General features: G+C 34.4%; 1 protein-coding gene across 10 annotated transcripts in view; it reads left to right on the plus strand.

The window, feature by feature from the left end:
• The window catches only part of EHBP1 (EH domain binding protein 1), a 376,969-nt gene that overhangs the window by 325,058 nt on the left and 37,957 nt on the right, over window positions 1–13,954 (plus strand). For all 10 annotated transcript variants that reach the window (XM_059187792.1, XM_059187791.1, XM_059187789.1 and 7 more), the window contains 4 exons: window positions 2,818–2,942; window positions 5,320–5,458; window positions 5,673–5,779; window positions 8,685–8,808. In XM_059187792.1, the coding sequence (XP_059043775.1) occupies window positions 2,818–2,942; window positions 5,320–5,458; window positions 5,673–5,779; window positions 8,685–8,808 (495 nt within the window). The remainder of the gene's footprint in view (window positions 1–2,817; window positions 2,943–5,319; window positions 5,459–5,672; window positions 5,780–8,684; window positions 8,809–13,954) is intronic.

Below are 13,954 nucleotides of genomic sequence, written 5' to 3' on the forward strand. Positions count from 1 at the left end.
AAGTATTCCAGATGCATTGTCTTTATAAGTCAGCATCTGGTAGCAATCCAAAGCTTTGTATACGTGAGAGGTTCCTTAAGTGCTTTTTGAATTGAATTCTTATAGCAATGAAGAGTGGTGACTTAAAGGTGAGGAAGCGAAGTCCCTAATTTGTCTTTTCCTGTAAAAAGCTGAAGGGAGTAAGAATATGTATTCTTCTTCTCAACCCTGGCATGCCCCTTCAGTGCTAACCTGCTTTGTTTCTCCTTCCTCTGAAATCTTGCTGTCATTTCTCCAAGAAACACTCAACCAGGGTCTTCCTGATTGTAAGGAGCACCCAAGAAAATCCATGCCCTTTCTCAGTAGCTCCCTCATGATCTAGTGTTAAATTATACTTTTACTAAATAGAAGTCAGCATATTTATAATTGTGCAAATCCAGGGGAATGCTGATATTTAAGGAAAATTTTTGAATGTTTAACCCAAAATTGGGGCTACCTTTTACTTCTTTCTATTTAAAATATAGTAGAACTTGGTTAGTTTGATTTTTTTTTTTTGGAATGAGTTTTTTGTGGTTGCTTATTCACCCCCTCACCACAACCACCACCAAAGTCTCTATCAGAAACCAATAACACCCCTTTCCTGCTGAGGGCATCCATAGGTACAGATTTAAGGCCTTAAAATTCAATTTATGGAAGTATAAAATCATTGTCAATAAGTGACACATATTTTCTGATTTTGCAGTAGATTACAAAGACAGAAAAAATTAGCCACTTCGTAGGTAAGGTGAAGGGAGTTTTCTGGTTCTAGTTGTAACAACTGACAGAGTTCTTTAAAGGTTGGTTAATATTAGGGCTAAGGACATCTGGCTGGCTCATTCAGTAAAGCATGGGACTGTTAATATCTGGGTGTCATGAGTTTGAGCCCCACATTGGGTGTAAAGATGACTTGAAAATAAATAAATTTTACAAATTTTTTTGAAAATGGAAGAGACACTCCCAATATTTCCAATCACATTAAAAAAAATTATATATATATATATATATATAGGCTAACAAGCTTGACTCTTATCCTTTTTTAAAAACTCTCCTACTTCATGTATGCCAAACAAGAAAACACATCTCAGTCTTACCTATTTTTGGAGTTAACTAATATATTGTTTATAAGTCTTAAGCATGCCAATAAGTCTTGGCATATGCAAGGACAGACTTTGTAATCCAGAGTATAGTTTATTTCATGGCAATAAGAAATAGGATTGCAAATTGGAAACTGAAGGCACGTAGCATGTATTATGATTTTTAGCCTTTCTCTATTTTCCCCAAAATTCTTTTTGAAATATGTATGTAAAAGTCATAATGTTTTAATAATAAATTGTTTAATCTTTATCTTGATTTGACCATAGTTCATCAGATATTGTTTAAAAGAGAGGCCTGGCAATATAAACTGACCAATTTGCATGAAAGTAATGATAATAGCATTTATTAAGAGTCTTATAATTAGAAAACTTATTAATCTTTATGAAAAATATCACTCACCAAATGGTTGGCATGTCTTTTACAACCGTTTTATTAAAGAGTTGCTTTGAGTGAATTTGTTTAAATGAAATTATTTGTTTCCATTTATTTCTGAATTATTTTATTATTAAAGATTAAAGCAGTTGCTAAAAGTAATTTGAAATTATTTGTTTTAAAAGTTAAAGCTATATTTTATTTATTTTAAATTTCTATCCTTATTTAATACATTCTAAAATGTGATTGCTGTATTTCTGCCTTCTAAGACTAAGGTATTTTTTAAACATATGCCCTGTTTCAATACTGGGTACCTATGTACACACTTAAACATTGGATTCTAGCAATGTATACATGACTGAGATCATGTTAAGAACTTATTTTAATATGGTATTATGTGTATAAATTTAATATGCTAGAAGTATTGAAACTGAAATAATATAACTTAAGAGTAAAATGTATTGCCTCTTTTAAATATCTACTTTGTAGATAGATTATTTTATTATGTATAATCTATGCAGTTACTTAGATACATGTATACACCTAATACAGGCTTGGGTCTTCAGGTAAGCATAGTCATTATTAACTATATAGTATAACTGAATGGTCTTAGTTATATTGACTATATTCTTTAAGGGGACTGATTTGGGGGGAAATATATATGTGTGTATATGTATGCATATATATATACAAAGAATATGCTAAGAGACTAGATCTTAATTGTTCCCACCACAAACAAGAAATGATAATTATATATGATGTGATAGAGATGATAACTAATGCTATGGTGGTAATTATATTGCATTATATAAATGTATCAAATCAGCACATTGTACACATTAACCTTACACAAGGTTAAAAACAGTTGTATCTCAATAAAAGAAAATATAGGGGCACCTGGGTGGCACAGTTGGTTAAGCATCTGATTCTTGATTTCGGCTCAGGTCATAATCTCAGAGTCGTGAGATTGAGCCCCACATCAGGCACTATGCTGTGAGGAGTCTGCTTGAGATTCTCTCTCGCCTTCTCTCTGCCCTTCCCCCCGCCAACATACATGCACATGTGCTTTCTCTCTCTCTCTAAAAAATAAATAAATTTTTTAAAAAGTGTTCTTCAAAAAAAAAAAGTATGCTAACATACTAAAGACGGCTCAGTTATACTATAGTTATATAGTACATATTACAGTTTATATATATTTGAAAGTTCTGCATTTGTCAGGTCTGATATGTTATCTCACAAGCCTAATTTATGTATTTAAAATGTAGTAATATTTTTATGATGTCCCCTAAATTGATAGTCTGCACATCTTAATGCATCTTGTCTGTTTAACAGAACAAAACACTAAGTTTATGGACTTGAAGCTAAAGAAGCTCCTAGAAGCTCAGCCACAGGTGTCAAATTCACTCTCCAGTGCTGCACAGAAAGCCCTAACTGAGAGCTCAGAGCAAGATATTAAGGTAAACCTCAGCTGAAATATTTGACTCTGTATCTGTGTATTCTAGTTTGCACTGGCACTTTATAATCCTAAAATCAATCTTACAAATTCTTCATGTTAAGATTAAGATATAAATTTTTTTATTGACTAGCTACTCAATTTAGTATCAATATAGTAATCAGTATTCATATACTGTTTTCCAGAGAAACTACTACTTTAAATTGATGTGTTGGTGAAAGTAGAAACTATTCTTGACTTCTATATCCGTTAATATTTTACTAGGAAGAACATTGCTAAGAGAACTCCAGCATTTTTTCTGTCATCCTCAACATTTGACCTGTTTAGGTGAACTAGAATTAATGTTAATACATGAAGATGGTATGTGGTTGTATATAGAGATAGATACTTGCCAGTAATTTTTGCCAATATAAATCTTAACTTGTGCAAGAGTTTAGCCAAAATGCCACATGAGATTATTTTGATTTACGCTATTTATATTATCCCCCACGAAGCCATCCATCTCCCTTTTCCTCACATGGCATCATAAATATTTCTGTAGCTTTAGGGCACTTCTAGTGCTGTATAACTTTTCACCCACCTGCGGACGATGGGGACTGCCCTGCTGACTGAAAGGATTTCCTTCCTCTGACACAGAGATGCTTTGAAGTCCCAAAACAATGACTTTCCTTGGTTTTCCCTTATACTGTTGGTTTCTATAAATTGGTGATGAAAGTGTGTGGCATCACCAGAGGACTTTTGGTCTCTGTCTTTGAACAAAAGGAAGCCTGGATCAGGTCTGATTTTTTTGTGTTCAATTTAGCTTTCTGCAGTGGATTTAATGCAGAATGACGCTGGCCTAAGAATAATACAATGGATTGAAAGGGCTAACTGAATTAGTGGGTTTAGAGGAATACATTTGTAAAGTGGCAGAAGTCCCTAGTCATAAAAACGTTTCTTAAGATGGGATTTGCTGGCTAATCGCACTGATATTTTAGCATGTTGCCAAGCCTCAAAAAATTTAGCTGTGTTTGTTTATTTTGATAAAGACTGGAGTTTTAAACTATTGGGCAATTATTATAATGATAACAGTAAGAATACACACTTTTCTTAAACAAATAAATAAAAGCCGAAATTGTTCCTGTCCTAGCTACAGAGCTAGCATACTATAAGCATGATCCCAATAATAAAGATATTCTATAACTTCAAAAATGAAACAGGTAATTTTATTCTTAAGGTTTAATTGTCTAAATCAAATTGGTTTGGCTTTCTAAAAAAAGCTCTTATGTAGTGATTTTTAAAGTTACTTCAACAAAAGGTGTGCTTTAAACAGCTTGTCCTTGTGTGAATCTTTTTAGTTAAGAATTTTTAAATGGTGCTTATAAAGAACATATAGAGTCCATCTGTTCTCTTGAAGCTTTCAGCATTGATTTGGGGTTTTATTTTTTTAATAAAATGCAGTTTACACATTTATAAATGAGGCATTCTGTGTTTGTGGAAAAGGATAAACTGTTACCTTCCCTTGAGGATTCTGTATCCCAGGCCTCCTTGAGGCTAGAGAATAGGCCATTGGAGGACTCCCTCATTACTGATTGTCTCAATGCAGAGGAAGGGCAAAGTCTTGGTAGCTTTTGATAACCAGTTTCAGCATTCAGCAGGCTTAGCTATTAGTCATGCATCTTAGCCTTTCCCTATTTACTTTCAAAACACTTAATAAAAATAATAAAAGATTAGGTATAAAATGAAATATTTGTTTGGTACACAGCACCTCGGTATCTGCAGCTTCCACACATCGCAGTAGTTCAGTCTTCTGGGATATTTCTTGTTGATAGAACCATTTGAATTTGTTACCAGTATTAACATAGGAAGCTCTGGAAAAGATAATTGTAGTTTCCTTAGCTGTAAAGGGCTTACTTACAAATCTGGCTTTGGAAAGTTATAGCTGATGAAATGCAGTTCAGTGGGGTAGTATTATAATCCTACCTTTTAGCCTTCATCCAGCATTAGTGGTTTATCTCAATGGGCATAAAATTAGAAACTAGTTCTTCTTGTCATACAAGTCTGTGGGACCGTACAAACTGAGGGGGCAGAATAGTGAGGGAACAGGCAGAAACAACATGGCTTTTAAATGATAGATATCACTGGGAGAAGAAGACACAGGGGTTTACAGTGTCTAATGAATCAAAGTTATCAAGAGTGATCCTCTGTCTGAACTATGTCTCCCAAAGTTTGGGTTCCAGGGAACAGAACTTGTAGTTGAACTATTTAGAGAGGTCTTTAAGATACTTTTTCTTTCAAAAAGTTTCTGATTTGTCATTATCTCAAATCAGTAGAAGTTGTTTTACTAATATGTAATTTCATGTTTATATGATCTAGACTGTCTTACTGTGTTTTACTTTTAGAATGGCACAGAAGATCTCCGGACTGAGCGATTACAAAAAGCAACAGAACGATTTAGAAATCCTGTTGTGTTCAGCAAGGATTCTACAGTCAGAAAAACTCAACTTCAGTCTTTCAGTCAATATGTTGAGAATAGACCAGGTAGGAATGCTTTTAAAAATATTTTCCCATCTTATGATTTAATAGAATCTAGCTTTGTATATGTATATATATATATATATATATATACTTTTATATATTTATATATATACTTACATATATAAATATAAGCTGATAATGTAAATCCACATTTCAGTACACAAATATCAAGCTTTATAATAATTTTACATGTCTTCCCCCCCCCCTTTTTTTTAAGAGATGAAAAGGCAGAGATCAATACAGGAAGATACAAAGAAAGGAAATGAGGAGAAGGCAGCGATAACTGAAACTCAGAGGAAGCCATCAGAAGATGAAGTGCTTAATGTATATTAATTTTTTGTGTGGTTTCATGATTGCTGATAATACCAAACTGTATGTGGAAATAGTGCCTTTATTTGTTAAAATGAGATGTTAGGTTTTTTAAGATGTCAATCTCCAGTGCATTCAAAGCAGAGTGAGAGGGGTGCACTGTTGAATTAGTCTGCAGTGTGGTGATAATTGTCAGATAAAAAAAATGAATTTTTCAGAGTTCCACAGCCCCAGCTTCCTTGAGACATTTCCATCAGGGCACTTCCCATAAAGAGATTCCAGTATTGATCTACCAGGAGGATTTTAATTATTACAATAGCAGATACCGCAGAGCTGCAGTTAGAGGGAAAAGTCACATGAGACCTGCTAGAATTTCTCAGCCAACCCATTTTGTTGGCTTGGGTTAATGGGTGTTCAACCTTTCCATTATCCAGATCAGCCGTGAATTACTAGCTGAATGATGTTTGCATTAATATAATATATATGGTAATTTCTTCACTTAATTAACGGGGAGGTTCAGCTCAGTAGGGGTATGGGCTGATCATGTGTAAAATTGATTTGTGAGGGAAATATTTGATAGACCGCAGGGAGAAAGCTGCTTTTGATGGACAGCTGCGGGACAGAAGCAGGAAGAACAAGTTTTAACTTGAATTTTTGTCAGGAAGCATAGCTCTCTGTGGCGGTGCTACTTTTTTATTATCTATAGTTTGTGTAAATACTTTCATTGTTTTTACTGTTAAAATAGTCTTTGTTGGATTTTTAAATCCTCGTAAGTGCACTCAGAATTACAAACAACAAACTAGGGTTCTAAAAACTTCTCATTTTTAAGTTGTACTAAGGTTTTAGTATATAGAACAGCTTATTGATCTATCATGATGGAATATTTTATATAATTTCTAAGTTTCAGAATACTTCAGTGTACTTTATACTCACACTAAAGAAATAGTTTTTCTGGGACTCCTGGGTGGCTCAGTTGGTTAAAGCAGCTGCCTTCGGCTCAGGTCATGATCCCAGCGTCCTGGGATCAAGTCCCACATCGACCTCCTTGCTCAGCAGGGAGCCTGCTTCTCCCTCTGCCTCTGTCTGCCATTCTGTCTGCCTGTGCTCCCTCTCTCCCCCCCTTCTCTGATAAATAAATAAAAAATCTTTAAAAAAAAAAAAAAGAAATAGTTTTTCTGTATGTACTAAAATAGTAAAATATAATAGTAACAAAAAAATCTTTTTTACTATTTTTAGGTGAGCCAGTCAGTTAAAAACAATGAAGTTTATGTTTTGCTTATCAACTTTGCTTTCTTATATCTTTCTTACTCCTGTTGTCTTGGCAGACTGCTATGTTTGTTTTGTCCCTTTGACAGGAATGAAAAAAGTCCTTTTTGAAAATGCTCTGCTAGGTACAAAAAGCATTCAGCAGGTTATTCCAGATTTTAAAATTACCATTAACATATTCTGTTACAATTTTTTTGTTATACTTCATATCAAGATGGGAGAATATCCATTTTTATGAATCTTTAAAAAATACAGTAACTTATTTGATATGCTATCCTGAGCAACTCTCAGTTTTATAATTTTGTAAAATACATTTTAGCTTTAAGTTTGTCAAGTACCATAAATCAATTTAATAATAAGCTGGTATAAACTGAGTTCATTTATGAATTTACTAGTTCCAAAGGTATATAAGTTACACATGTGGTTAGATGTGTTTATTGATCATGAGACTTCCAAAATATGCTCATAATTCTTGATTTTGTTTCTTGTTTAAGGAGTACCGAAAGATAATTCCTCATGGCTTCTTAGAGACTAATGTGCTTCTAGGTAGGAAAAGGATTTGATAGAAGAGATTGTTCACATTTGTTTCTCTGAGTACATAATGTTGTAAGTGCTGATGTTAGTAATGGTGATGGTGAGAGTAATCACTCAAGCATTTCTTCAGTATTCCTCAGCTACTTAGGAAACTTAGCTCTAGAACAGGTATTCCAAAGGGAGCTATAATTAACCCACTTATAACTATTTCGTAAATAATAATCGTGCCCCCTAATGATTAAAATGTTTAATATGAAAGTAAAAATTAAGACTGTACTGGTACATTGTAATAGAACTGCTACTTCAAATAAAACTTCCAAGGATAATTTTTTAAGCACAGATGATTGTAAAAAGTAAAATTTCAAGTTGAAATCTAAGTTTGGTTAGATGGAAGATTAACCAAATCAGTGTACTAGTTGCATTAGATCCTATGTAGCAAGGTTTGAAACCACCTGTCAAGTTAGAATTCGCAGCTACAATAATTAGTGATATGTCAACAGAATGACATTTTCAAGTACAGGAGCCAGCTGGAGGAAAAACTGGAGATACTAGAAACTTCTCTTTTATGGCTTTTAAAAAGTATTTTAAATAGTATATTTACTATAAAATCAAGAAATGTGTCTCTTTAATTTTGTGCTTTTGTAAGAACAAATCTGGGTTGTTTTTGTGTGTGTGTGTGTTTTTTTCCAGTAGATACTTTAAGAATCATTTCCTTAGGAAAGCTCCATTTTTTTATATTGCACATTTGAATGAAAGTGTCACTGATATTTGTTTTGACAGTCACCAAGGGGAAAATTATCTTCTATTCTTGTCCATGCTTAAATAACTCTGACTTTACTCCGGGAGAATTTTTTTCCTCAGTGCTAACTTTTTAAATATGGCAAATCTGGTTGTTGAATTATAATATGAAACAGCTGAGATTTTCTCTATTTACAAAAGTTTTGCTATACATAATGTATATGAAAATTTTTTGAATCACGGGGAATTGCTTTTTCATACTAAGGGTGATACTAACAGTGTATTTGGTTCTCTAGGTAAGTGCTTTACTAAGTGTTTGTAGAAAGGAAAAATGCAACTTACAAGTGATTTTTTTTTCCTTCCTGTTTGTTCTCGTTAACAGAAAGGGTTCAAAGACACCAGTCAGTATGTTGTAGGAGAATTGGCAGCACTAGAGAATGAGCAAAAGCAAATTGACACCCGTGCCGCGCTGGTGGAGAAGCGCCTTCGCTATCTCATGGACACAGGTACGGTGCCCAATTACACTGTAAACAGTTTTGGCAAATTGAGCGTTCACAAACTCTTATAGAGTTTTGGAAGTGTGAATCTTTGAAGCCTGAATGTTCAGCAGAACTGCCTTGAAAATAAAAAGGCTGTGATTTGCAGCCACCTCTCTGGGCCCTGGTGATAAGAGTGCCTTCATGGGAAGTGATAACTCGCCCTGATACCGTGTGAGCCAGCACCATTGAACAGTGTGCTCATCCATGCAGAGTTGGAATACACATCTGTGCCTCATTGATATGCCACTGCTTAAAAAAAAAAGTAAGATCTTCACTGTTCTACTGATTCATTGGGAAAAAAAAAGATTTGGCCAGCTAAAGCCATGTACTGCATGAAACAGAGCACTATGCATAGGGGACGGCTCCATGGACTAGATCACTGAAATTTGAGAATACTATCTGGTTACTGATGCTCCACAGTTTTTTTTTTTTTTTCCTCCAAGAGAACAGGTTTTTAAAAGTCTGTAATAGTTTGTGTCACAGTTGCATTTGAAAGGATTAAGGTATATAGGAAGGTTTATAAAAATGGGTTGGAACAGCAAGTTAGCTCCTAACCAGAGGGTAGATTGGCATTTAATGCTGATTGCCAATAGTGATTGTACAGATCTGAGTGCACAGTGAGCTACTGGAAAAAAAGCAGTGTATGTGTATGTGTATATTTTAAAGTGATATATATATTTATGTATTTATTAAAAATGCTGCTCCTACAAAAGGGGTAAAAATGAGAAATATACCCAAATTATTCATACCAAATTAAAAGTAAATTATATTAAGAAAAAAATCTCAAAATGTAGGAGTGGAAAATTCATTCCTTTAATTAGTTGCTCTAATTTTATTGGCTGTATTAAAGTTAGATTAGTAAAATAGTAAAGTAGGTTAGTAAATTAGTAATAGTAGATTAGAATTCTTTCCTAACTTTTTCTTCTATATTACCAAAAATATATTTACAATAAAAGAACTCCTCCAAAAATAAAGCATTTATATGGGACATTTGAAAATGCCTACATTAGTGAAATCAGAACATATTAGAACAGGAAGAGACCTTTGGCTTTATCTGGCCCAGTGGGTTTCAAACTGTTCTGTGGAGCCCTAAAGCTTCTTCAGAGGCATCTTGGGGCTGCCAGGACAATAAGAGAGCAGAAAGCAGACAGGCATCTGGATTTCCTACCTTACTTCAAACAGAGCAGCTCTGAGTTTATTTATTTGAAATAGCAGGCTTCTTGGAAGAGTTCATTTAAAGAAAAGGTTCTGCTTAAAATCTAAAACCAAAGAAAACACCCCAATTTATTTTTTGAGAACTATTGCTTAGTCTTCTTATTGTGCAGAAGAGACAGAGTTACAGGGAAAGCTCAAGGTCACACAGATCACTGGACTAGAATTCAAGTCACCAGAACTCTCTCATACAGGATCTTTCCCACTATACTAGATTACCTAGAACATGTTTATTGTTGTCCTTACAATTTACATGTACCCTCAGTCTTACACATTTGTGTAGATTCAGTAAGTATCCCGTAAACCAGTATATTGTTTCATATTTGTATTTTCCCTTTGTTTTCTAGGGGTTTTTGAAAATGTTCATTGTGTTAGCTATATAAAGAAATGTAAATAGCAAGTAGTGTAACTTCTATATACAATTTTAAATTACTACCTTTAAATATTTTGAGGAGGCTAATTTCTTTTAAACACATTTTTTCAATACCCTTTCCTCATTGTGTTGGATAAATGAGATGTTACTATACAAGGAACCTTGTGCCACTAGGAAAAAAGCTGGAAGTTTGGTTTCCTCCCTTTTTTCATACTTGGAGCATGAATTATTGAAGATTTTAACCCAAACAGACTCAAGTTCTCCTTTTCATCCCATGTAATACTGGTGAAGATTTGAAGTGGCCCCATTCCCCCTACAGATGATTTATATTCAAAAAGACAGTCATGGACTACAGATTGATTCTAGACTGCCTTTGGGGCTTGATTTTCTTTACTGCGTAAGACAGAATCTGATCTGCACTGGGTCAGCTACTGCTGATTCAGACTAAAATTGACTTAGTTCTTCAACTTGGTAAGCTCCAGCAATTATCCTGGACTGTATTGAACTTCCTCCAGACCAAATAATTATTTCTCAAGATTTGCCTAAAGCCTCGTTTGCATCTGAAGTAAGAGGGTGTTAGAAAAAGAAAGCATATATTCATCCTTTTCCTTTTTGGGGTTCCAGTGCTTCCAACTTTTCATTTATAGTAGTTAGTACTTTCTTTCCTGATGTATTAGAGTTTTCTATGCAGTTTCTGAATCTCAGCCTCAGAATTAAGCAGAGCAGATTGCATCCATATTCCTTCTGTGGTGAAAATGAGGCTCAGATAAGGAAATGACTCATTTAAAAAAGCATAAGTAGTAATGGCTGAGTTAGGGGTTGAACTTAAATTTTGGGGTTTTCTAGCTCTTGAGTCAGTCCTTTTTTTCCCAGCATATGTTCTTTACAGAGCAAAACATACTTTATCTGCTTTCAGTTTTTATATACTTCTAGATAGTGACTGTATACAAATTTCTTTATTGACTTGAAACTCACATATCACAAAGTTAACCATTTTAAAGTGTACAATTCAGTAGCATTTAGTACATTCACAAGGTTACACAATCACCACCATTTCCAGAGGTTTTCATCACGCTAAATAGAAAGTCTATACTCAATAAGCAATAATTTCCCATTTTCTCCTCTTATAATCCCCTGGAAATCTCCAATCTCCTTTCTGTCTCTAGGAATTTGCTTTATTCTAGATATCTCATGTACATGAAATCAAACTACTTGTCCTTTTGTGTCTAGCTTCTCTCACTTTATATAAAGTTCTCAAGGCTCATCCATATTTTAGCAAGTGCCACTACTTCATTCCTTTTTATGGTTGAATAATATTCCATTGTATGTATATAACCACATTTTGTTTATTCATTCATCCATTGGTGGACATTTGGGTTGTTTCCACCTTCTGGCTACTATGAATGTTGTGTACAAGCATTTCTTTGAATCCTTATTTTCAGTTCTTTGAGGTATATACCTAGGATTGGACTTGCTGGGTCATATGTTAACTCTCTTAACTTTTTGATGAAATGTACTCAATTTTAAATGGGTTGCAAAGCTTATTTAGAAGTTCATTTTGCAAAATTGAGAATACATTTTCCAGAAGAAGCACTGTTTTTTGTTTGTTGATTGGTTGTTTTTCAGTAGGCTCCATGCCCAATGTGGGGCCTGAACTCATGACCCTGAGATTGAGAGTCATATAGTTTACTGATAGAGCCAGCCAGGCACCTCCAAAAGAAGCACTGTTACTAGCATCCACAGGCCAGACAAACCCATAAAAACTTATTAATTTAAAATATCACTAGAATAACGCTAATAGTTGTTCTAGGCCTCAGTCCTCAATTCCCAGAGCTTAAGCATCTCTGAGTTTTAAGTATTAACCCCTTTAGCACTGAAACTCTTGCATCTTGTTGGGGAGGAAGGTGGAACCTGGATAGTGCCCTAGACCACTGGGCATTTTTCCTGGCATGTTAAGAGAAGGCTCTAACAGGAAAGTAACAAAGGAATATAGTAGCCTCAGTGGATCCTGCAGCAAGATGATGAAATGCCAGGGATGAGAATGGCAGTGGCAGAAAAAGGGCTTGAGATCCCAACATCCATTTTAGGGGAAGGGTGTCATTGGCAGAGACAGAACAGCTGTGGGGTTCTTTCTGAAACAAGTAAAATCCTAAACTAGTCTAATACTAAATAACACTGTGTGTGTGTGTGTGTGTGTTTTCTGCCATCCTACTTTGTAAAATCCTTATGCACATACTAGAGAACTTTTTCCCCTCATCTCTCTATTTTTTTTATAATTGCTGCAAGTTTCTGTAATTTCTGAGGAGGAACTTTTAAATATCTGGCACTTAAAGTTTGGAATGACTTATTTCTTTGGGAACAGTTAGTCTTATTAGTTAGAAACATGTGCATTCCAACATTTTGTATGTAAGCATGGCACTTTTTTTAGACTATCCACTACAAAAACCTAACTGACCACCTAAAAATTTTAAATATACTTAGGGAGAATAAGAATTAAAGAGATAAAAGAAATGACTTTTCTACAGATTCCTTAGAATATTTTTTTACCTTATCCCTTGAGGAACAAAATGTAGCATTAAAGCTTCTTTAAATCAGGAAATTGGGCCCACAGAAAAATAAAAATAAAGTTTTTAAGTTGTTACTGGGAATTTTCTCCTTTGAATCTCCAGAATTATCCATTATCTTTACCTAAAGATTACAATATTTATTGCATGCCTCACTATGTCTGACACTATGGAAAACGCTTTCCGTGCATTACTTCCTTGTTTCTCACAATGGCCCTATGAGATAGGTTCCATTAATAGGCAAGACTATTAATAATCACATTTTTCAGTAAGGAAACTGAGGTCCAGAGAAAGACCCAGTTCATACAGTTCTCAAGTGGTAAAATCAGGAGTCAAACCCAGTCTAATGGCTTTGGAGCCCAAATTCCAGACATGACATGGTTCCTGCTTCCCCTTTCCTTTTCTTAGAAGTGAACATCTGATTTTCCTGTGATCTTATTACTAATTCTCTGAACTCTCTTATCACCATTTTCTGACTTATAATTAGTAACTCAGAAGAAACAGATCAATATTCATTTAGCTTATAAAGAAAGTCACTTAACCAACCCATTTGGCCCATTAGAGACCCAACACACTCACGTTCCTCTTAACGATATATCTCTTCCTTGGTCATCACACTGTAATATACATGAAAATCTGGTTGCAAAAATCCTCATTTAGAATAATCAAAGAGATAAAAACAAGATTCTCTTCAAAAGAAGTTTCTAGCTCTTTGCTAATCTTAGAAGGTTTTGAAACTTAAGCATTATAGCCTTCAGAGAGTGGTTTTCAGTTTAGGATCAGCTACTTAGTAATGAATACCTGAAGCTGGCTTTCTGAGGTATGTTAAAAATAAAACTAACTAAAATTTTAAATGACTGACTTCTACATTTCTATAAGTATTTTTATAATAACAACTTACAATCAATGACACTGGATATGTAGGTACACTTCCTATTCTAAAGCCCCTTAGTTTTACTCTTAA

The sequence above is a fragment of the Mustela lutreola genome, chromosome 9 (genome assembly GCF_030435805.1).
Source record: "Mustela lutreola isolate mMusLut2 chromosome 9, mMusLut2.pri, whole genome shotgun sequence".
Lineage (NCBI taxonomy): Eukaryota > Metazoa > Chordata > Mammalia > Carnivora > Mustelidae > Mustela > Mustela lutreola.